Source organism: Triticum aestivum, chromosome 1A (assembly GCF_018294505.1).
Source record: "Triticum aestivum cultivar Chinese Spring chromosome 1A, IWGSC CS RefSeq v2.1, whole genome shotgun sequence".
Classification (NCBI taxonomy): Eukaryota; Viridiplantae; Streptophyta; class Magnoliopsida; order Poales; family Poaceae; genus Triticum; species Triticum aestivum.
This window is the reverse complement of record NC_057794.1, coordinates 150,675,415-150,700,261: the sequence shown is the minus strand read 5'-3', so window position 1 is coordinate 150,700,261 and position 24,847 is coordinate 150,675,415. Positions and strand designations below refer to the sequence as shown.

The 24,847-nt window shown below is 43.4% G+C and overlaps 1 protein-coding gene and 1 pseudogene across 1 annotated transcript; one reads left to right on the top strand and one right to left on the bottom strand.

Moving 5' to 3' along the window:
• Window positions 1-16,567: 16,567 nt before the first annotated feature.
• Window positions 16,568-18,701, top strand: LOC123041764 (60S ribosomal protein L11). The gene is made up of 5 exons (XM_044464328.1): window positions 16,568-16,767; window positions 16,851-16,958; window positions 17,316-17,358; window positions 17,463-17,658; window positions 18,393-18,701. Exons 1-5 carry the CDS (start codon window positions 16,765-16,767, stop codon window positions 18,583-18,585), a joined length of 543 nt encoding a protein of 180 aa, XP_044320263.1. The 5' UTR covers window positions 16,568-16,764; the 3' UTR covers window positions 18,586-18,701.
• Window positions 18,702-20,573: 1,872 nt separating this feature from the next.
• On the bottom strand, window positions 20,574-24,388 carry LOC123041774 (uncharacterized; annotated as a pseudogene).
• Window positions 24,389-24,847: the final 459 nt, after the last annotated feature.

The window sequence follows — 24,847 nt, the reverse complement described above, 5'->3', positions numbered from 1 at the left end:
CAAAGTTTTTTCATCCGAGCTATGGTTTATTTTATATTAATTTTAAAAGGATTAAATCATTTTTTATGATTTATTTAATTATTTTAATGCAACATTATCCAGAATAGTGTTTGCTGACATCATCATGACGCCAGCTGTTGACCTAGTCAACCTGACAGGTGGGCCCCGTTCGTCATTGACACATTTAATTAGCAGGTTAATTAAACAGGGTCAATTAGTTTAATTAGTGGTTAGGTTAATCTAATCAGGATTAATTAGTTTAATTAATTAATTAAGTTAATTAATTATTAATTTTATTTTTTAATCTTTTTTATTATTAAAACGTTCTGGGCAAGGGGCCCACTTGTCATTGGCCCCAGGGAGCCTTAACGGGCGTCGGGTTCTCGGGCGCTAGTGCCCAGGGGCATGCGGGCGTGGCCGCTAGCGGCCCCGAGCGGTGCAGCGAGGCCGTGGCCGAAGCGGCGCGAGCCCGGTGCGGGGCGCGGCCGGTGAAAGGTGCGGGCGCGTTCGGGGAGCCTTGTGCGCGAGGGTGAGCTCGGCGGAGGCACTGGGTGCGGGCGAGGCAACCCGAGCCAGTGGCATGGCGCCGGCGGAGCAGAGGGCGATGGCGCCCGGCCGCAGGGCAGCAGCAGCCACGGGCGTCGACAGCGAGCTGGGCCGAGGCATAGCCAAGGGAGGGCAGAACGGTGCGGTGGCGATGCGGGATGGATCAAAGGGAGCCAGGCGACGGTCGTCAATGCAGGGGGGCGAGGCGGTGCGGCCGTAGCATGGCAGAGCCAGTGCGGCGAGCGGCGGAGCAGGGAGGTGTGGCGGGGCTGCAGGGCAAGTGCGGGCATGCGCGGGCGCAAGCAAGTCCAGCGGCGGGGCAAGGGGGCGTGCGCGCGGTGGGATGCAACTGCAGCAGAGAGCGCGGGGGGAAGAAGGAGAGGCCGAGGCCTCACCGGCGGTCGTAGGGCAATGATAGTGGGCTCGGGGAGGCGCCGGAGTAGCGGATCGACGGTGATGACCGACGAGGCAGGGAAGGGGGGCTGAGGCCGATCCGGCGAGGTAAGGATCCCGAGCTCGTGCTCATGGTCGGAGAGGAGGTAGCAGACGATGGCGGCGCGGGCGGAGAGGAAGGAGGCCGGGAGGGCCGGTGCCGACGAGGTGGCGTCGCGGAGGAGGTCGGAGGTGTGGTGGGGCGGAGACAGGCGGCGTCACAGGCATTTCCCCAATCTGGATCAGGAGGACAGAGTGAGGAGGGGGGGTCTGCTACCTCTTGAGCACTGCGTTGGATTTCCCCCAAGAGGAGAGGATGATGTAGCAAACTAGCATAAGTATTTCCCTTAGTTTTTGAGAACCAAGGTATCAATCCAGTAGGAGGCTATGCGCGAGTCCCTCGTACCTACACAAAAACAATAGCTCAACGCAACCAACGCGCTTAGGGGTTGTCAATCCCTTCACGGTCACTTACGAAAGTGAGATCTGATAGAGATGATAAATAATATTTTTGGTATTTTGGAGATGCAAAGTAAAAAGTAAAAGGCAAAGTAAAAAAGCAAAGCAATAATAAAGTGATGGAGATTGATATGATGAGAAAGAGACCTGGGGGCCATAGGTTTCACTAGTGGCTTCTCTCAAGAGCATAAGTATTCTACGATGGGTGAACAAATTACTGTTGAGCAATTGACAGAATTGAGCATAGTTATGAGAATATCTAGGTATGATCATGTATATAGGCATCACATCCGAGACAAGTAGACAGACTCCTGCCTGCATCTACTTCTAATACTCCACTCATCGACCGCTATCCAGCATGCATCTAGAGTATTAAGTTAAAAACAGAGTAACGCCTTACACAAGATGACATGATGTAGAGGGATAGTTTCATGCAATATGATAAAAAAACCATCTTGTTATCCTCGATGACAACAATACAATACGTGCCTTGCTGCCCCTTCTGTCACTGGGAAAGGACACCGCAAGATCGAACCCAAAGCTAAGCACTTCTCCCATGGCAAGAAAACCCAATCTAGTAGGCCAAACCAAACTGATAATTCGAAGAGACTTGCAAAGATAACCAATCATACATAAAAGAATTCAGAGAAGATTCAAATATTATTCATAGATAGACTGGATCATAAACCCACAATTCATCGGTCTCAACAAACACACCGCAAAAAGAAGATTACATTGAATAGATCTCCACGAGAGAGGGGGAGAACATTGTATTGAGATCCAAAAAGAGAGAAGAAGCCATCTAGCTACTAACTATGGACCCATAGGGCTGAAGTAAACTACTCACACTTCTTCGGAGGGGATTGGATGATGATGTAGAAGCCCCCCGTGATCGATGCCCCCTCCGGCGGAGCTCCGGAACATGCCCCAAGATGGGATCTCGTGGATACAGAAAGTTGCGGCGGTGGAATTAGGTTTTTGGCTCTGTCCCTGATCGTTTGGGGGTACGTGGGTATATATAGGAGGAAGAAGTACGTCGGTGGAGCAACAGGGGGCCCACGAGGGTGGAGGGCGCACCTAGGGGGGCAGGCGCGCCCCCTACCTCATGGTCTCCTGTTAATTGGCTTCACATAGGGTCCAAGTCTCCTGAGTTGTATTCAGTGAGAAAATCACGTTCCCGAAGGTTTCATTCCGTTTGGACTCCGTTTGATATTCCTTTTCCTCGAAACCCTAAAACAGGCAAAAAACAACAATTCTGGGTTGGGCCTCCGGTTAATAGGTTACTCACAAAAATAATATAAAAGTGGACAATAAAGCCTAATTATGTCCAAAACAGTAAATATTATAGCATGGAGCAATAAAAAATTATAGATACGTTGGACACGTATCAAGCATCCCCAAGCTTAATTCCTTCTCGTCCTCGAGTAGGTAAATGATAAAAACAGAATGTTTGATGCGGAGTGCTACTTGGCATAATTTTAATGTAATTCTTCTTAATTGTGGTATGAATATTTAGATCCAAAAGATTCAAGACAAAAGTTCATATTGACATAAAAATGATAATACTTCAAGCATACTAACTAAGCAATTATGTCTTCTCAAAATAACATGGCCAAAGAAAGTTCATCCCTACAAAATCATATAGTTTAGTCATGTTTCATTTTCGTCACACAAGAATGCTCTCATCATGCACAACCCCGATGAAAAGCCAAGCAATTGTTTCATACTTTAGTAATCTCAAACCTATAAACTTTCACGCAATATATGAGTGCGAGCCATGGACATTGCACTATAGGTGGAATAGAATATAATGAGGGGGGTTATGTGGAGAAGACAAAAAAGGAGGAAGTCTCACATCAACAAGGCTAATCAATGGGCTATAGAGATGCCCACCGATTGATGTTAATGCAAGGAGTAGGGATTGCCATGCAACGGATGCACTAGAGCTATAAATGTATGAAAGCTCAACAAAAGAAACTAGTGGGTGTGCATCCAACTTGCTTGCTCACGAAGACCTAGCACACTTGAGGAGGCCCATTGTTGGAATATACAAGCCAAGTTCTATAATGAAAAATTCCCACTAGTATATGAAAGTGATAACATGAGAGACTCTCTACTATGAAGATCATGGTGCTACTTTGAAGCACAAGTGTTGCAAAGGATAGTAACATTGTCCCTTCTCTCTTTTTCTCTCATTTTTGGGGCCTTTTTTATGGCCTTTCTCTCATTTTTTGGGCCTTCTCTTTTTATGGCCTTTCCCCTTTTTTTTATTCCTCACTTGGGACAATGCTCTAGAAAATGATGATCATCACACTTCTATTTATTTACAAATCAATGATTACAACTCGATACTAGAACAAAGATGACTCTATATGAATGCCTCTGGCGGTGCACCGGGATATGCAATGAACCAAGAGTGACATGTATGAAAGAATTATGAACGGTGGCTTTGCCACAAATACTATGTCAACTACATGATCATGCTAAGCAATATGACAATGATGAATGTGTCATGATGAACGTAATGATGGAAAGTTGCATGGCAATATATCTCGGAATGGCTATGGAAATGCCATAATAGGTAGGTATGGTGGTTGTTTTGAGGAAGATATAAGGAGGCTTATGTGTGAAAGAGCGTATCATATCACGGGGTTTGGATGCACCGGCGAAGTTTGCGCCAACTCTCGATGTGAGAAAGGGAAATGCATGGTACCGAAGAGGTTAGCAAGGATGGAAGGGTGAGAGTGCGTATAATCCATGGACTCAACATTAGTCATAAAGAACTCACATACTTATTGCAAAAATCTACAAGTCATCAAAAACCTCGGTACTACGCGCATGCTCCTAGGGGGATAGATTGGTAGGAAAAGACCATCTCTCGTCCCCGACCGCCACTCATAAGGAAGACAATCAAATAACACCTCATGTTTCAAATTTGTTGTATAACGTTTACCATACGTGCATGCTACGGGACTTGCAAACCTCAACACAAGTATTTCGCAATTTCGCAACTACTCAACTAGCACAACTTTGATATTATTACCTCCATGTCTCAAAACAATCATCAAGCATCAAACTTCTCTTAGTATTCAACACACTCATAAGAAAGTTTTATTATTAATCTTGCATACCAAGCATATTAGGATTTTAAGCAAATTACCATGCTATTAAGACTCTCAAAATATTCTAAGTGAAGCATGAGAGATCAATAGTTTCTATAAAACAAATCCACCACCGTGCTCTAAAAGATATAAGTGAAGCACTAGAGCAAAATTATAAAACTCAAAAGATATAAGTGAAGCACTATAGTAAAACTATATAGCTCAAAAGATATAAGTGAAGCACATAGAGTGTTCTATCAAATTCCAAATTATGTATGGCTCTCTCAAAAGGTGTGTACAGCAAGTATGATTGTGGTAAACTAATAATCAAAGACTCAAATCATAAAAGACGCTCCAAGCAAAACACATATTATGTGGTGAATAAAAATATAGCTCCAAGTAAAGTTACCGATAGAAGTAAACGAAAGAGGGGATGCCTTCCGGGGCATCCCCAAGCTTTGGCTTTTAGGTGTCCTTAGATTATCTTGGGGGTTCCATGGGCATCCCCAAGCTTAGGCTCTTGCCTCTCCTTGTTCCATAATCCATCAAACCTTTACCCAAAACTTGAAAACTTTACAACACAAAACTTAAAGTAGAAAATCTTGTGAGCTCCGTTAGCAAAAGAAAACAAAAGACCACTTCAAGATACTGTAGTTAACTCATTCTTTATTTATATGTGTGTTATACCTACTGTATTCCAACTTCTCTATGGTTCATAAACTATTTTACTAGCCATAGATTCATCAAAATAAGCAAACAACACACGAAAAACAGAATCTGTCAAAAACAGAACAGTCTGTAGTAATCTGTAGCTAGCGCAAGATCTGGAACCCCAAAAATTCTAAAATAAATTTCTGGACGTGAGGAATTTATCTATTAATCATCTTCAAAAAGAATTAACTAAATAGAACTTTCCAAATAAAAATGACATCAGTTCTCATGAGCGCTAAAGTTTCTGTTTTTTACAGCAAGTTCAACAAGACTTTCGCCAAGTCTTCCCAACGGTTCTACTTGGCACAAACACTAATTAAACACAAAAACACAACAAAAACAGAGGCTAAATAATTTATTTATTAAATAACAGCAAGGAATAATATTGGGTTGTCTCCCGACAAGCGCTTTTCTTTAAAGCCTTATAGCTAGGCATTGATAATTTTAATGATGCTCACATGAAAGACAAGAATTGAAGCACAAAAGGAGCATCATAAAGCATGTGACAACACACATCTAAGTCTAACATACTTCCTATGCATAGGCATCTTCTAGGCAAACAAATTATCAACGCAAGCAAAAACTAGCATATGCAAGGAAGCGGAAAGAAACAATAGCAATCTCAACATAACGAGAGGTAATTTAATAACATGAAAATTTCTACCACCATATTTTCCTCTCTCATAATAATTACATGTAGGATCATAAGTGAATTCAACAATATAGCTATCACATAAAATATTCTCAACATGATCCACATGCATGCAAAGTTCACACTCTTCCGAAATAGTGGGATCAATATTAACTAAAGCCATGACCTTTCCAAACCCACTTTTAATATTATTGCAAACATTATAATCAATCTCATATTCATCATGGGGTTTAAATAAATTTTCAAGGTCAAAAGAAGAATCACCCCAATCATGATCATTGCAACAAGTAGAGGACATAGCAAAACTAGAATCCCCAAGCTTAGAGTTTTGCATATTATTAGCACAATTGACATTAATAGATTTTATAATAACATCATTGCAATCATGCTTTTTATTCAAAGATCTATCGTGAATTACTTCATAAAATACTTCATCGCAATTTTCAGATTCACGAATTTCAAGCAAAACTTCATAAAGATAATCTAGTACACAAAACTCACAAGCAATTGGTTCATCATAATTGGATCTCTTAAAAAGATTAGCAAGCGGATGAGGATCCATAGATCTTAGGTTCTCTGTTTAGTAATAAATAAACAACTATTCCAACCATACGAGCAAACAAGAAACGGGCAAAAAGAGGCAAATAGAGAGGGAGAGGGAGGATAGAGATAGATAGAGAGAGAGGGCGAATAAAACGGCAAGGGTGAAGTGGGGGAGAGGAAAACGAGAGACAAATGGCAAATAATGTAATGCGGGAGATAGGGATTGTGATGGGTACTTGGTATGTTGACTTTTGCGCAGACTCCCCGGCAACGGCGCCAGAAATTCTTCTTGCTACCTCTTGAGCACCGCGTTGGATTTCCCTGAAGAGGAGAGGATGATGCAGCAAAGTAGCGTAAGTATTTCCCTCGGTTTTTGAGAACCAAGGTATCAATCCAGTAGGAGGCTACGCGCGAGTCCCTCGTACCTACACAAAAACAATAGCTCAACGCAATCAATGCGCTTAGGGGTTGTCAATCCCTTCACGGTCACTTACGAAAGTGAGATCTGATAGAGATGATAAATAATATTTTTGGTATTTTTGGTATAGAGATGCAAAGTAAAAAGTAAAAGGCAAAGTAAAAAGCAAAGCAATAATAAAGTGATGGAGATTGATATGATGAGAAAGAGACCCGGGGGCCATAGGTTTCACTAGTGGCTTCTCTCAAGAGCATAAGTATTCTACGGTGGGTGAACAAATTACTATTGAGCAATTGACAGAATTGAGCATAGTTATGAGAATATATAGGTATGATCATGTATATAGGCATCACGTCCGAGACAAGTAGACCGACTCCTGCCTGCATCTACTACTATTACTCCACTCATCGACCGCTATCCAGCATGCATCTAGAGTATTAAGTTAAAAACAGAGTAACACCTTAAGCAAGATGGCATGATGTAGAGGGATAGTTTCATGCAATATGATAAAAAAAACCATCTTGTTATCCTTGATGGCAACAATACAATATGTGCCTTGCTGCCCCTTCTGTCACTGGGAAAGGACACCGCAAGATCGAACCCAAAGCTAAGCACTTCTCCCATGGCAAGAAAAACCAATCTAGTAGGCCAAACCAAACTGATAATTCAAAGAGACTTGCAAAGATAACCTATCATACATAAAAGAATTTAGAGAAGATTCAAATATTATTCATAGATAGACTGGATCATAAACCCACAATTCATCGGTCTCAACAAACACACCGCAAAAAGAAGATTACATCGAATAGATCTCCACGAGAGAGGGGGAGAACATTGTATTGAGATCCAAAAAGAGAGAAGAAGCCATCTAGCTACTAACTATGGACCCATAGGTCTGAAGTAAACTACTCACACTTCATCGGAGGGGCTTGGATGATGATGTAGAAGCCCTCCGTGATCGATGCCCCCTTCGGCGGAGCTCCGGAACAGGCTCCAAGATGGGATCTCGTGGATACAGAAAGTTGCGGCGGTGGAATTAGGTTTTTGGCTCTGTCCCTGATCGTTTGGGGGTACGTGGGTATATATAAGAGGAAGAAGTACGTCGGTGGAGCAACAGGGGGCCCACGAGGGTGGAGGGCGCGCCTGGGGGGCAGGCGCGCCCCCTACCTCGTGGCCTCCTGTTAATTTGCTTGACGTAGGGTCCAAGTCTCGTGAGTTGTATTCGGTGAGAAAATCACGTTTCCCGAAGGTTTCATTCCGTTTGGACTCCGTTTGATATTTCCTTTTCCTCGAAACCCTAAAACAGGCAAAAAACATCAATTCTGGGCTGGGCCTCCGGTTAATAGGTTAGTCCCAAAAATAATATAAAAGTGGATAATAAAGCCCAATAATGTCCAAAACAGTAAATAATATAGCATGGAGCAATAAAAAATTATAGATACGTTGGAGATGTATCAGGATCGTGCGAGGGGGCGAGTGGGGGGAGTGGGTGTCTGTGGGTTAGGGTTTCCTTCGGTGGGGGTTACGGAGGGGTTAGGTGGGCCGGTCTGGTTGGATGGCCAGATGGGCTAAGGCCCACCGCGTGGGGGGGTCCCTTTTGTTTTGCTTTGTTTTATTTCTTTTCTTTTTATTTATTCTTTCCTATTTTATTTTAGTTGCATTTTATTTTAGTAAAATATACACTTAGTATCTAAATAGTATTTCAACTTAGTCCACAGTCACAAAAAGTCTAGACCCCAGATGACTTAGTTTGACATTTTATTAATTATAAAAGGTATTTAAATAATCGTTTTTGCTACTGTTTTATTCATCTCATAGTATTTAAACATTTTATAAAGGTGTGGTCTCTCCACCCTAATTACCTATGCAATATTTGGTTCACTCCGAACATTTTAGTTTTAATATTTGGAAATTTTTATTGTTTGCTTGATTTTGAATTTGAATTCGAATCGGTTTCAAACTAACGTGAGATTAGCAACAGTAATCGAGGTGATGTGGCATCATTAGCGGAGGGTTACTGTAGCTTAATTATTCGGGCGTCACACCATTGCCTTAACTTTGCCATGGAAAGCTATAGGGAGCTCGATGATCCGCGCCCATATCTCAATCGTAAAGAGCTCAATCGAGGAAGGCTTTGAGTATCCATCATACGGGGCAATGACCACAGGATTTCCCCTAAAGTGCCATGGCCCTCCTTGCGTGACCCGCTCCCAATATCCCAAATAGTCGAACTACATCTGGAAGAGATTCTCCTCGAGGGTTTTGATCTTGACTGGCCAAGCTAGGTCCCATGCAGTTTTCATGTTCCGGAAAAACCAATACGAGCTGAAACCCTTATCCATATGGACTCGGGCCAAAATCATCCAGCGGAGTGCCTCCTCCGCCGGCGCTTCCTCATCCTCAAAGATCACGTCATCGAGGTCGTCTCCCTTCAGAGCCAGTTCCTTCATCAAATCCTCCAAGTTGCCTTTCCTTGTGTGGCCTGATCCTGATGAACCACCGCCGCTCGCCATGTATGCCAGCCTCTAGGTGCAGATCGATCTCCGGTGTCTAAGGCAACACCAAAAAACCTAACCTCTCCAAGAGCCTAGCCCATAACCAGTGTGGGAGACCTGGCCACGGACCTCAACTCAGATCAGGGAGGAGATAATAGATGCGTTCGGGGAGATGGAAATGGAAATCATGATGTGAGGATAGTCGGTTGGGCTTCCTTCTTATTAGGAATGAAGACGATTGGGCTTCGGTTGGTGTGTAAATGTCAATAAAAATTGGTTCAAAAGAAAATATAATTGTTGATGTGGCACATTGCTGAGGTGGATAGGCTGCATGTCAAGTTAAATCAAGTAGTGGGGGTGAACTTCTTAAGTATATATGATAAGATTCCATAAGTAAGTCCAAGTCTAATGCTTAAGGTCCAAGTTTGGTTCTCCATGCTACATTATCTCATCAATCACAAACTCATCAATGAAGTTGGGGGGAAGAGTAGCCCAACACCACTTCATTAGGCTGATTGTAATAAAGAACAAGACCACCAGAGCGGCCATCGCTTCCAATAACATGAAGGAAATAAATCCCTAACTTAATCCTCAACTCAATTGACTTAACTTTATCCAAATCAGACCCAGACAAAAGAAACCATATATGCTCACACCCTTCCCTTGAAGATCCAACACGTCACGTACTGCCATCGTTGAGAGCATATGCCACGACAGTTTCAGGAAAGAACTTTCATTGTCGCTGGCAGTTGAAACAACAAGGAACGACGAAGAAAAAAGAACTCCCGATGATAGGAGACGCCAAAGGACAACAAACCCTAGCTTATTCTTGCTAGGGGACAACAAGTCTGAAGAGAAATCACCTCGTCAAAACATCAATCAGGCTTCACGAGCGCAACAACATACATGCGAAGCCAGCAATCACACAAGCGGCTAGATTCATTCTTTAGTAGGAGCACTGGCACATGCACTAACACACGTACATACACGTGAACCTGATCTGGGGCATCGTCAACTGATCGGTCGGCTCAGAACAACCGTCACTCTCAAAGGAAGCGGCCACCGCCGCCGACGGCGAGACTATGCAACCCTAGATCACCATCGCCCAGTGCGCCTCGGAACAACCTCAAGCCTTCATTCGATGCCAATGGCCGAGCTCTGCTAAAAGTGGACTCTCCTTCGCGCACTGCCATTTAGCCGTGTCTTAATGGAATACGAGTGTTCCATGTCAAAAATAAGCATAGTTCCATCGATTTGCCGAAAGCTAGAAAGAAACCTGGTGGTTTCTCCCGCCACATAGTCGACACAATTTTTTTCTTTCTTTCTAAAACTAGTAATAATGTACGTGCAATGCACGTTTATATTAGTTAGAATATTAGTTGCATGTTATATTAGGTAAGATATATCTGTTGCATGTTGGTATTTGGTAAGATATCAATTACTTTTTTGCGGGAATAGTAGGATATTAATTACATGGCAGATTTCATGGGATAGCGTTGAGTCAAAACGTGTTTATAACCAATGGCAGTGATGGGTAATTAGAGCGTTTAACGTGTTTGGTGCTCAACATTGGAGCGATTTGAACCGCTAGATAACATGATTTGACGATCGAGATGGTTTGGATCTGTCCCTTTGAGTCTTTTTATAGGACGCGTCTAGGCGGCGGCCGGCTGCCCACTAGCACTCCGTGGTGGCCGGCCAAAAAAGGTAAGTTTTTGTCTCCCTGACTCATATTAGAAAAAGTAAACAGATGTGGACATATGTGAAGAGGATAAATAATTGTAAAGCATCCATGTGAACAGATGTGAACGTATTTAATTTGTGTTTTCAGTTTTTAAAAAAAAATCATAACTTTCAAACCGCGTGTCGAAATTAAGATCCGTTTTCACTTTTGGATCCCTTGTGGCGTGCTCTTCGAAACTAGATCCTGCATGGCTATGTTTTGACGGAAAAAATGTGTGCAATTTTCTCCCTGTTTTGTGCAACTGCCTAGCCGTCGGTATGCAACTACCTGACAGGGATGTGCAACTTTTCTCCTATACCGTAAACATGCAGATTTCAATGATGGTGTAAAACTAACTCTTTCCAATGAGATGTGCAATTTCGTCTGTTACCCAGGCCAACTACATAGTAGTTGATCTGCAACTTTTCCCTGCCCGTGGATGTGCTTCACTATTTGCTGCATCGGCCAACAACCTAATAGTGAATGTGCAACTTCGTATACTGCCACGGCCAACTGTCTAACTGTGATTTGCAACTTTCTCTCGTACCCCATGGATGAGTAGTTTTCCTGCTAGCACACGGCCCAAACCACCCCCTAGTGAGTTTTGCAACTTTAGCACTCTGTTTATATGCAACTTTTTACCATTCAACTGTCCCTGCCTGTGAGATGTGCAACTTCGTATATTGCCCCTGGCCAACTACCTAACAGACTATGTGCAACTCTGTTTATTGGTCCCACCAACTGAAAATACAGGTCCACAAATAGAGAGCGTAGGAGTTGCACATTGACTAATAGGCAGTTGGCTTGAACAATAGACTAAGTTGCACATATCCCTTGCAGGGAAGGTGGGGGTAGAGTGTGCCAACAGTGAAAAATTATGCATCCACGAGTAGGGAGGAGGGTTGCACAACAACTACTAGGTAGTTGGTCGGGACAGTAGGCTAGTTGCACCATATAGCACGGAAGTTGGCATCAAAAGAATTTCGTCGAAACATATCCATGTGGGATCTAGTTTCAAAGATTTCGTCACGAGAAATCCAACAGTGAAGACGGATCTAAATTCCGACGCATGGTTTGAAAGATATGGCTTTTTAAAAATTTGAAAACCCCGAAATAAATAGACGTGGATCTGTTTTTGTCACATGTGACAAGTCTAATTGCATTTAATGCTAGTAGTCACATGCACTAGCAAACAATACATGCATGTATGCATGCGAGTGACAGAGCGGCCGCTCGTTCTCTCCAACAAGCGCGCGTGCACTTTTAAGATTTCAGGCTTTTTATATTGGTATAGATAGATGTGTAATCTTTCTTTTATTGAAAGGTATGGTCATTTTTTAGGTTGCTCCAAAATTAATATTTTTAAGAGAAACATCGCCCTAGAATGTTTATTTTTTATTTTTGTGAGAAAACACCCTAGAATGTTTGGTTGGACTAGTAAGTGTGCACGTGCAACGCACGTATAATTATTGGTTGCATTTCAAGTAGATGCCAACATATGATAGATAAAAGGTTGCTTTGCGTCTCATGGCGTATAGGAAAGCTTGACAACGCATAAAACGATGAATGTTCATGTCTGGTACACACAGTCACAAACATACATAAAACTGGAGAGTATAAATCAACCCATACAACTCGTTATTTCATGCCTCCGTTTACTCTTTATATGCATCAAGATGCTCTTGACATGTAAATGTTTAGTTCATTCTGCACGAAGTGTCAAAGCACTAAAAATCCAAAGCTAAACTTGGCAAGCAACATATACAATTCTACAATGTTTCCCCTCTTTCATCTGTATTCATCCTGCTCCAAGCCAGCAAGCTTTCATGCCAAAATGCGAAAAGAACAATGCACTGAATAAATACAAGGGTAGACATAGGAAAACAATAGTACAAAATAACATCCCGGAACACAATGGAGACATATGGAGAAGCACCAGTTGTAGAAAATAAGAAAAAAAATGCAAGTCATGAACATTTTTGATAGTTTTTGTTTACACCCACTTGTGTGTAATACTATCAAACAATAAAAAATAATTTGATGGTCATTAGTTCCTAACCACTAACCGAATGAACAGCGAAAGGACCTCAAAGTATTTATACGTAGAAGAATAGTAAAAATATATATTTATTTATAGATGGTTCATGTGAGGAAAAAAAATCACATCTTGCAATTTAGACCATCCAGCCCCTTTATGAAGTGAAAGGAGTTCCAAATGTAACAACTTAAAATAAATCAACTCCAGCAGTACAAGTGTTACAAATTAAGAAAAAACAAATAATGTGTTGATGACACATGTAAACGATATCTGCTAAGAAACACCGAAGATATAAAGATAGCACACTCTGGTTAGTAATGCATAGAAACCTTATTTTGAAGTATACAAGTCAGGACAGGCACGCCGTGTAAGTTCGCAAGAAACCATAAATGATGGCTGGGCAGTTGTCTTACAAGCAACATAAATTACCGGCACTCCAGCGGCATCCCCTAAGAAGGGGCGACCGGTGCGGCACCCTCGGCGGTTCACGAATTACCGGCACTCCGGTGGCGTCCCCTGAGAAGGAGTTGTTGGTCCTCGGCTCCTTGTCGCCATGCCAAGTGGAGGTCGGTTGTGGTGTTTTTTCTTGGGAGAGATAGGATCGTGATCTAGGAGGTCGAGGTGATGGGCGTGTCAATGTGTGCGAATACCCGATTAGTTTCCTAATAAAATGCGATCGTGATCAGTTTCCTAATAAAACGCGATCATGATTAGTTTCCTAATAAAACACGATCCTGATTAGTTTCCTAAGAAGATGTGATCGTGATTAGTTTCCTAAGAAGACGCGATCATGATTATAATTTCCTAATTGATCGGACATGGAGTTTCATATGGTGAAGCACGGTCAGTCAATGTAAATTGTTAAGTGCACACAGAGAATGGATTAGGTTAAGGTTAGCCGCTAGATTAAGTTTAGTGGGCTTAATCATGCGGTCATAATGAATCCGTGTACATTTTATGGGGTGCACGTAAGAAAGTTCTTGTTTAATTGTTTAATAGTAGTGGAGATAATAAAATGCGGTCGTGATCAGTTTCCTAATAAAACGCGATCATGATTAGTTTCCTAATAAAACACGATCGTAATTAGTTTCCTAAGAAGATGCGATCGTGATTAGTTTTCTAAAAAGACGCGATCATGATTATAGTTTCCTAATTGATCGGACGTGGAGTTTCATATGGTGAAGCACGGTCAGTCAATGTAAATTGTTAAGTGCACACAAAGAATGAATTAGGTTAAGGCTAGCCGTTAGATTAAGTTTAGTGGGCTTAATCATGCGGTCATAATGAATCCGTGTACGTTTTATGGGGTGCACGTAAGAAAGTTCTTGTTTGATTGTTTAATAGTAGTGGAGAAATAGTAGTGGAGATAAAATGCGACCGTGATCAGTTTCCTAATAAAATGCGATCATGATTAGTTTCCTAATAAAACACGATCGTGATTAGTTTCCTAAGAAGATGTGATCGTGATTAGTTTCCTTAGAAGACGCGATCATGATTATAGTTTCCTAATTGATCAGACGTGGAGTTTCATATGGTGAAGCACAGTCAGTCAATGTAAATTGTTAAGTGCACACACAGAATGAATTAGGTTAAGGCTAGCCGCTAGATTAAGTTTAGTGGGCTTAATCATGCGGTTATAATGAATCCGTGTACGTTTTATGGGGTGCACGTAAGAAAGTTCTTGTTTAATTGTTTAATAGTAGCGGAGATAATAAAATGCGGTCTTGATCAGTTTTCTAATAAAACGCGATAATGATTAGTTTCCTAATAAAACATGATCGTGATTAGTTTCCTAAGAAGATGTGATCGTGATTAGTTTCCTAAGAAGACGCAATCATGATTATAGTTTCCTAATTGATCGGACGTGGAGTTTCATATGGTGAAGCACGGTCAGTCAATGTAAATTGTTAAGTGCACACAGAGAATGGATTAGGTTAAGGCTAGCCGCTAGATTAAGTTTAGTGGGCTTAATCATGCGGTCATAATGAATCCGTGTACATTTTATGGGGTGCACATAAGAAAGTTCTTGTTTAATTGTTTAATAGTAGTGGAGATAATAAAATGCGGTCGTGATCAGTTTCCTAATAAAACGCGATCATGATTAGTTTCCTAATAAAACACGATCGTAATTAGTTTTCTAAGAAGACGCGATCATGATTATAGTTTCCTAATTGATCGAACGTGGAGTTTCATATGGTGAAGCACGGTCAGTCAATGTAAATTGTTAAGTGCACACAGAGAATGGATTAGGTTAAGACTAGCCGTTAAATTAAGTTTAGTGGGCTTAATCATGCGGTCATAATGAATCCGTGTACGTTTTATGGGATGCACGTAAGAAAGTTCTTGTTTGATTGTTTAATAGTAGTGGAGATAAAATGCGATCGTGATCAGTTTCCTAATAAAATGCGATCATGATTAGTTTCCTAATAAAACACGATCGTGATTAGTTTCCTAAGAAGATGTGATCGTGATTAGTTTCTTAAAAAGACGCGATCATGATTATAGTTTCCTAATTGATCAGACGTGGAGTTTCATATGGTGAAGCACAGTCAGTCAATGTAAATTGTTAAGTGCACACAAAGAATGAATTAGGTTAAGGCTAGCCACTAGATTAAGTTTAGTGGGCTTAATCATGCGGTTATAATGAATCCGTGTACGTTTTATGGGGTGCACGTAAGAAAGTTCTTGTTTAATTGTTTAATAGTAGTGGAGATAATAAAATGCGGTCTTGATCAGTTTTCTAATAAAACGCGATCATGATTAATTTCCTAATAAAACACAATCGTAATTAGTTTCCTAAGAAGATGTGATCGTGATTAGTTTTCTAAGAAGACGCGATCATGATTATAGTTTCCTAATTAATAGGACGTGAAGTTTCATATGGTGAAGCATGGTCAGTCAATGTAAGTCAATGTAAATTGTTAAGTGTACACAAAAAATGGATTAGGTTAAGGCTAACCGTTAGATTAAGTTTAATGGGCTTAATCATGCTGTCATAATGAATCTGTGTACGTTTTATGAGGTGCACGTAAAAAAGTTCTTGTTTGATTATTTAATAGTAGTGGAGATAATAAAACACGATCGTAATTAGTTACTAAGAAGATGTGACCGTGATTAGTTTTTTAAGAAGACCCGATCATGATTATAGTTTCCTAATTGATCGGACGTGGAGTTTCATATGGTGAAGCACGGTCAGTCAATGTAAATTGTTAAGTGCACACAGAGAATGGATTAGGTTAAGGCTAACTGTTAGATTAAGTTTAGTGGGCTTAATCATGCGGTCATAATAAATCCGTGTATGTTTTATGAGATGCACGTAAGAAAGTTTTTATTTGATTGTTTAATAGTAGTGGAGATTATGAGTATGATGGCCGGGAGTCCGGTCCAGGTAGCCATCCGGCTGGGCCGGAGAACGTCAACAGCCCAGCTAGAGCCGACCTGAATATCCTAGCCGTCCATCCGTTGATCGGACCGCTCCAAGTCCCCCACGCCATTTTGCCAAATCGTCGCCCGGCAAACCTCCAGCAACCCCTATATAAGGCCGGGAGATTTCTAGGGTTTCCGCCGCCGCAGCCACACCCAGAACCAGCTAAACCCTACCATCTTCGGATTCCTCTCCACCGGCGGCCTCCCCCGTCAGATCACCATGGTGAGGTCTCGTACTCCTACCGCGATGCTAACGCTCGGCATTTCTTGCGTGTCCCGATGTTCTTACGCGCTTGTCTCTCGCAGTCGACGGAGAAGAAGCAGTTGAACCCGATGCGGGAGATCAAGGTGCAGAAGCTTGTCCTCAACATCTCCGTCGGGGAGAGCGGCGATCGCCTCACTCGCGCTGCCAAGGTACCATAGATCCGCGACCCATCCATCCCAACTCGGTGTCCTCGACAAAAAAAGAAATAAATTAAAATCCATCTGTGTATCTGATATTGTTTCAGTGCGTGTGGTTATAGATCTGCAATTGCGCAATCCGCTCGAAATGAAACTTGTCCCGTAGTGCTCTACGTTGTTCGTCTTATGTGTGCTTGCGCACTTAGTTTTATTAATACTCCCTCTGTTCACTTTTATAAGACCTTGAAGACATTTCAGACAATGTGCAAAACAACATATTTTGAGTTGTCTGAAACGACTTACAAAAGTGAACGGAGGGAGTAATAAATTTTGAGACGTGAGGTTAATTTATTCGAATTTACTCATCAGGTGTTGGAGCAGCTGAGCGGGCAGTCGCCAGTTTTCTCCAAGGGTAAGATATTGTCAACAAGCTAAAGTTTGCTCCATGTTTCTTGATTGATTTCAACATCTAGTGGTGCTTACGGACTTGCGGTCATCGCTCTTTTATCTTGGCAGCGAGGTACACTGTCAGGTCTTTTGGCATTCGTCGTAATGAGAAGATTGCCTGCTATGTGACGATCAGGGGTGAGAAGGCAATGCAGCTTCTCGAGAGTGGGCTGAAGGTGAAGGAGTACGAGCTCCTGAGGAGGAACTTCAGTGACACTGGTTGCTTTGGGTTTGGTATTCAGGAGCACATTGATCTTGGCATGAAGTAAGATAACCTTTCCTGTACTCTGTTCTGCTTGCATTTTATATATCCGAATTTTATATTTATTTAGGACTGTAAATTTGGTTCACTTGATAACTTGATTGTAAGATTGGGTTGCAAAATAAAGTTTCTTTTGTGACATACACACAGTACTGTAGGTAGATGCTAGTTCTTTCTGCTATTAGAAATCATTGTGGAGTTATCACAGCAGAATCCTGACGTGCATGTTGTCATAATCTTTAACGTTAAATGGTGGAACTTCTATTATCACAAGGATTTTGTAATGCACATTCTTTAAAAGTTTTCAATGCATAATAATGATGTGTACTTTAGTATGCATTGCTATTGCTGCCTATGTTCTCATTGCAAGTCACTTGAGTTGTTGCCCCAGTCTGAAATTATTTTGCTGTGATGTATATGAAGCATTGTTCCTACTGTGTTGGACAATGTGTTTCTCAGTTGTAAAGTCTGATAAACAAATATCTCTTTAAAGCAGAGAATGTAAGTTTTTTTGTATTCTCTATCGGTTTGTACATGCTAGTGTTTGTTGCTGCAATTGATATTGAGTGCTTGTGCAGAAAGGTTATACCTGTATGTTGTCGACTAGGTTTGATCAGTTAACATACTTGTCTTGTTTTTGAGAAGTGTTTTGCAATCCTCTCTGAACTACCTTTTGCCTGCTAGTATTGATATCCTATTGCTTACATGCTTAAAACTTTCTGGATTAATTCTCCCAGGTATGACCCATCAACCGGCATCTACGGCATGGACTTCTTTGTTGTTCTGGAGCGAGCTGGATACCGTGTCTCCCGCCGGCGCCGATGCAAGGCCCGTGTTGGGATCCACCAAAGGGTGACCAAGGAAGACGCCATGAAGTGGTTCCAGGTCAAGTATGAGGGTGTCATCCTGAACAAGTCCCACGCTAGCTAGAAAGGCTTTTGAGTGGAATCTTATGTTTATTGGATACAAAGTTTGCACTATCAATTTTGCCTGTTCCGTTGGGCTGACCTGCATCTATAATTCCACCAAATCTTTTCATGGTTTCATATTTGAAGTTGAACATTTCATCAACTTTTTTCCTACTATATACTATTGTCTATCATTCTCTCATTTAGCCAGCAAAGCAACTGCAAACAGCGATGATATCTGGCTCGTGTTTTTGTTAGGATCACCATGCTTGCTACACTGTTTTTAGTTGAATTAGAGCATCTCTAGCAGATCCCTTGAACACCTGGCGAACTATGCTGGCTGATTTATAGAAAAGTCCCTGCCAGTAAAAAGTTTCTGGGAGGCCTGTAAACTTGAACACCTGGCGAACTATGCTGGCTGATTTATATAAAAGTCCCTGCCAGTAAAAAGTTTCTGGGAGGCCTGTAAACTTCCGATTTAGGGTATGCGTCCGCTTTCTTCCCTTCCCACCTCTGCCGCAAATCCTCCCCCTCTGACAGCGTTTTGCTAGGAATGACAAGGCAGGCGGCTCTGGCCTCCGGCCTTGTGTCGGACAGGCAGAGGGAGGTTGGAGCACGCCGTTCATGCCATTGTAGAGCGCCCATTGTAGAGCGCGTCACTCTACATTGAAGGTGACTCGCTCTACATTGAAGGTGATTCAGGATGGACGCGACCTCTCAGTGTCTCTGTCATTGAAGTGGTGCGCCGGCTGAGGACGCCGCTTGTTGCACGCTCTGCTGAACATGCCTCCTTTCCATATTAAAACACCTTTCGACGTTAAACGAATGTCGAGCAAACTCCTCCCGACCGCCCTCTATTTAAGCTAGGCTAGATGCTGGGCAAGAATCGCACCACCAAGTCTATCGCTCCCCATCTTCTCCTTTCACCGTTTTCTTCACCCTTTCAATGACATCTAACGAGTAGGGAGAGCAGTTCTCCGGCATAAAAGCCGGCTGGATGGACCGCCGAGCCCGTCTAATACGAGCGAGGCAGCTCACTGCTCCACCTCCCCCGCCTAGCCTGATGGAGCAAGTTGCCACCCCAAGCCGACGCGTGGTTCAACAACTCGCCGCTCCAAGCCAGCTCGCGGAGAAGTGGCAAGTTGCTCCATACCGGCACAACGAAGAGCATGGCGGCACGGGCATCATTGTTGCCATCGACGACACCACATCGTACTGCGCCTCTAGTGCGCCATCCGCAGTCGACGTGCGGGTAGCCGCACCATGCAGACAGAGAAAGAAGCCGGCCCCGCGGAGATCGCCTAGTCGGCGGCCAGCGTGTCTGCGTCCGCCGCCAAGATCAAGGGAAAGTAGAACACAATAGGCCACCACCGCTTGTGTCCCAGGAAGGCCATCGTCGAGGCGACGCCGGCATACACAGTCGGTGTCTTGCCCGATTCTTCTTCAGTGCGGAGCATCGTCGGCCACCGTCTGGGCTTCGCTGAAGCGGAGGCACCCCCTTCCCCTCGGCTGAAGCATCAGCCGGGCGGTTCCGCTCCAATGAGCAATAAGGAAGCGGGCCGTCCTTTGCGCTGAAGTATATACCTCTAGGGCTCCCTGCAGTCCGATGAGCGGGCTGCCGGACATTGAGAAGACAAAGGAATCTGCCGCGGTCGGTCGTAGACTAGTGTAGTGTATCCGTGTCATGTGAGTGGAGCTCCGCGCGACCGTACGCGCACATAGTTTTACATATGTTCAAATTGTATACATTTTCGTCCAGTTTGTATGAAGTCCGTCATATCATAAAATCCAACCGTGTTTACATGAATTTCGTCCGATTGATTCCATACATGAATTTCGTCCGATTGATTCTAACTATTGTGAAAATGTATGTGGCTATGGTTGGATGGCGGCATTCTGCATCCATGTTTGTGGAATGGTCCCTGTTCATGGACGGATGCAGAAGAAAATTTATGGATTGCCGTTGAAGATGGCCTTAATATACTATTTTTTGATAGCCAAACCATGTCATTCCCGGCATCACTAAAGAAAGATCTCAATTAAAGTCCTTCCTCTGGCCTCGTCACGCAAGATATGCAACGCCGTAGTAGTATGTGATACACTTTCGAGGCTTGAAACATCTCAAACCATACGATTATGAAAGAACCACGACGAGATTAATACAATGATCAAACACGCAAGCAAGAAATTGCAGAATGACTGGGTTCTGCAAAGACCCCTGGCCTTGGATGAGCCTCCTCCATCCACGCTCGCCATCCCATGCCACTGTCGCATGAACTCCTTGCCGCCGCCGCCCCATCCAGTGATGTTCGCCGCGTTCTCGCCGCAGATCTCGCACCGTCTGCATTCAACTCCTTTTTAGGCCAATCCATTAATCAAATAAAAATGATGCTAATAGGTTGTCCTTTTCTTTTTTGCTGACGTTACGACATTGGTCCTGGTATATATTTGTTGGCACCATTACAATTATACTCGCTCGTTCCAGAGTATACTAGCACAGAGTACTCTGGACCAATGTCATTAGATGCGTCATGAATTTAATTTTTATATTATATAGATTCTTTTTGCAAGGAATATATTATATAGATTTAATATTATAGATGTTAATGTTTTTTTTATATAAATATGATTAAACTTTATAAAGTTTGACTTAAAAAAAAATCTTATATGCATAATAAAAAGGACCGAAAGAAGTATTTTTCTAGTGATTTTTTAGTTTTCTCTAAGTAGCCGGCGGGAGCATTGAGAAACACACTTTTTTTCTTGTGAGATGTGGCAAAACCCCGGAAAGCTAATAAAACATTGACAACTCTGCCGATGCTCACAGTAGGCAAGGCTACAACAAACACCAAAAACCAACAATAATATTGGAAATTTGTTTTTTTAAAGAGGATTACCCTCTGAACGATGCATGTAACAATTTTATTAATTATTCACAAGGACCTTACAAAGTAATACATCAGGTAGTCTGAATTCACTGTCTTAGCAACAACTGTCGCTACTCCTATCCACTTGAAGAAGGGGTGTCTAATCCAAGCCTAATACCAAACAGACATCACACCAAAGCATAACATCTAAAGCCGGAGGCCCCAACCCGAGCCACATACTAAGTTTGGGTACAAACCGGTTCGACGCATTCTCATGTGTCGTCGCCGCCGTCTTCCACCAATTCATCTTCAGAGCAGAAACTAACGCATCGACCTTGCTAGGCCTCTCCGCCATCGACGCTATCATGACGCCAGACAACGTCCTCCTCCTGCGCGAGTCCATCTCCGCGCATCGGACACCGAGTCTCCACTGCGCCACGCCGTCGAGATCCGCTGCCATCAATGAGTAAGATGAAGCACCGCTCCACCAAAGAAGCCGTCCACTGGTTCCTCGAGCCCTTGTACATCTCCAAGAATGACGCCCCCAAGGGGGAAACGACACTAGAGTGCCACGTCATTCGATCTACTAATTTAGGGTTTCCCCCAGAGGTAACGGACAGAGGTCTGGAGCTTCTCCACGATGATGCCTTCAAGAAGGCAACGACACAAAAGAGTGCCGCCATCGCCGGTCTTGGCAACAAGCCGAGAACAAGGTTTTCACCCGGATCCGCTCGACGAACATCCATCTCTCATCGTGCGCACAGACCACCACCGATCTCCACCGCCGCGGAGCGAGCAAGCCACTCTGGCCAGATCAGATCTGACCGGAGGGTCAACCACGCCCGCAGCCGACCAGTCCACCAAAGCCCTCCACGCCGCCGCCGATCCGAGGTGCTGCAATGCCGCGGCTATCCGCCGCCGCGAAGGCTCAGATCCAAGGAGCACTTCTACTCGCTCGGGTGCCCCGGGCCACCCTCGCGCGAGAGAAGGAGAGGCTCCTCCGCCACCGTCGTCAGCCGCCCGGGCCTAGCCCGACGTCTTCCTCCAGCGGTGACGGAGGGGAGTGATGGGAGGAGTGACCGGCGGCTAAGGTTGGGGCCCCTCGGTCGCCCGTGCGGGGGGCGACGAAGGGGAGAGGAAGGGAGGAAGCAGCTGGCAGCGGCGCTGCTGCTAGGTTAGGTCGCGTAGCCATTATCTTTGATGTCAGATTTTTAACTATGGTAAATCAAATGTTTTTTATCATAAATTATGTTGTCGCGAGGATGCCAATTATCTTTAGCCGACTCATCAAGCTCCATGCGCCACATCAATTCCGGCGAGAGACGCCCCCACTGGACGATTAATCCTCGCCGATCTATTTCTTGTTATGATGCCTCCATCGATCGAATTTGAGTGTTCTTTCAGAGGTATTTACTCAAAATTATCATATTTGGGGTCAGGGTAACAATTTAGTACCACTTTACAGTCAGGGCACGAGGAAACACCATATATGCGTTTAACGAATAATGAAGATCACCGACCGTGTGATTTTCTTGCGAAATCAGGGAAACCGACGGGTTGGCCCCACCTGTCAGCTGACAGGGCAAAGACCGAGCATAAAACAAAACTTTGACCAGCTGAGGTGGCAGCTGAGATGTGAGCCCCATCTGTCATTGACTACGTGATCATTTTTATTCCATCTTTATTTATATGGAGCATCTTCATTTGGGGGTCCGCGTTGAGAAGCCTCATTTCAAGGCTGGGCAAGCGCCTTAATTCTAAAGTACACTGCTATTAGACCAATAAATAAATAAATAAACGTTTTGAAACCTTGGATGAGGATGGAATTCTCAAGGGCAACGACAGCGAAAGAAATCTACAGGCAGTATCATCAACCTTGGATGGGACTTCACAATCGAAGATCTCCAATTTGCACCTCATACGTATGACCCACCTAGCAAGTGGTTGCAATAATTGAGGTAATAGTCACATGATGAGCTCGTATGAAAATGCCATAGTTCTACCAGCTTACTGGTTGCGCAACTTTATTCTTTTTCCTCACCACAGTGAGAGATTCCATACCATGATTGTCATTACTTATGCCCGTCCGTATAGTATGCACTTCAGTCATCCTCCCTAACTGAGAAAGCTCTAATGTTGACCGGCACAAAAACTATTCTTCAGAGTTTGACGCATTCAAAGCGTCTTGAGCTCCTTTCTAATCCTAGAATTTCAGGTTGAGCGTTTCCCTCAAATTTTCGTGCTTTGTGTCTAATACCACTACTCTTTTCTAGGAAAGAAAATGTAATCGACTGGGTTCCATGAGGTCTTGCGAATCGACGGCGAGGGTGTTAGCCAGGTGCGGCAACCATCGGACATGACGGGCTGGTGCGGTGGCAACGCGGAGGCGAGAGGTTGAATTGAGGAGCCGAGAGGTGACCAAAGAAGAAGATGATTGAAAAAAAGAGAGTGCGTATAAGCATTTTTAAGCACACAAGAGATGGGAGTATCAATACCTGTTGCCCCTCACGGAGAACCACGGTGCGCCGACGCGATCTCGCCTCGGCAGCCGCAGCCGAGGTTTACCAACTGCCCGCTCCCGCTCTCCGCCGGCAGGTCGCCGTCCTCAAGCTGGCAAATTCTGCAGCCGCTCCCGGTTCCAACCTGCCCCTGCCGATCAGCCGTCACCGCCGACCTGTCGACGTCGACCGCAACATGTCCGACGACGCCGCCTTCCACGGTCGGCTCTTCACATGCTCCAGCTTCTCCAGCAGTTGTCACCATGGCCGCCTTCTCATCTCATCTCATGCCATGGTGTCGTTGATGGACCAATATCTAATTAATGACCTGCGGAATCTTGGGTTTTGCGGGAAGAAATGAATGATGACGGGAGGGAGCTACTGTAGATTCTTGTTATCGTCTCGGTGTTGCGAATTGGCCGACGCAAGTTGACCTCTTTTTCTTTTTTATAACACGGCGCAAGTTGAGCCGAGACAGCGAAAGATCAGGTGAGGCCGATGCAATGCAGGGATTCAAAATGGGAAAAAGGGAAATGAGTGCCGGGCTTTGCGTACCGGCCAATTCTATTTTTTTTCTTCAAACAGTAAAGGAATTCAAATGGGGTTGGTCTTTTTTCTTGGATGAAATCGTTGGGGTACACAAATTCAAATGGGCCTTGTCTTTTTTTTTTTGCAACATTTGGTATTGTGGCAGATTATAATATTTGCGGTTGCGTAGTTTTTGACTACCAGATGATGCTCCCCTCATTGTTACGGGAATATTTTGCCAATGAAGTTTTGGTGATATGTAACATGAATATTTAAAATAATAGATTTTGAAAGTATATAAAAATTAAATGTAAATAACATAACAGAATGGTTTACATGCAAGCATGATTGCATGTTGAAGTGGATTTTTAATACGCATAGTTGCATGCTC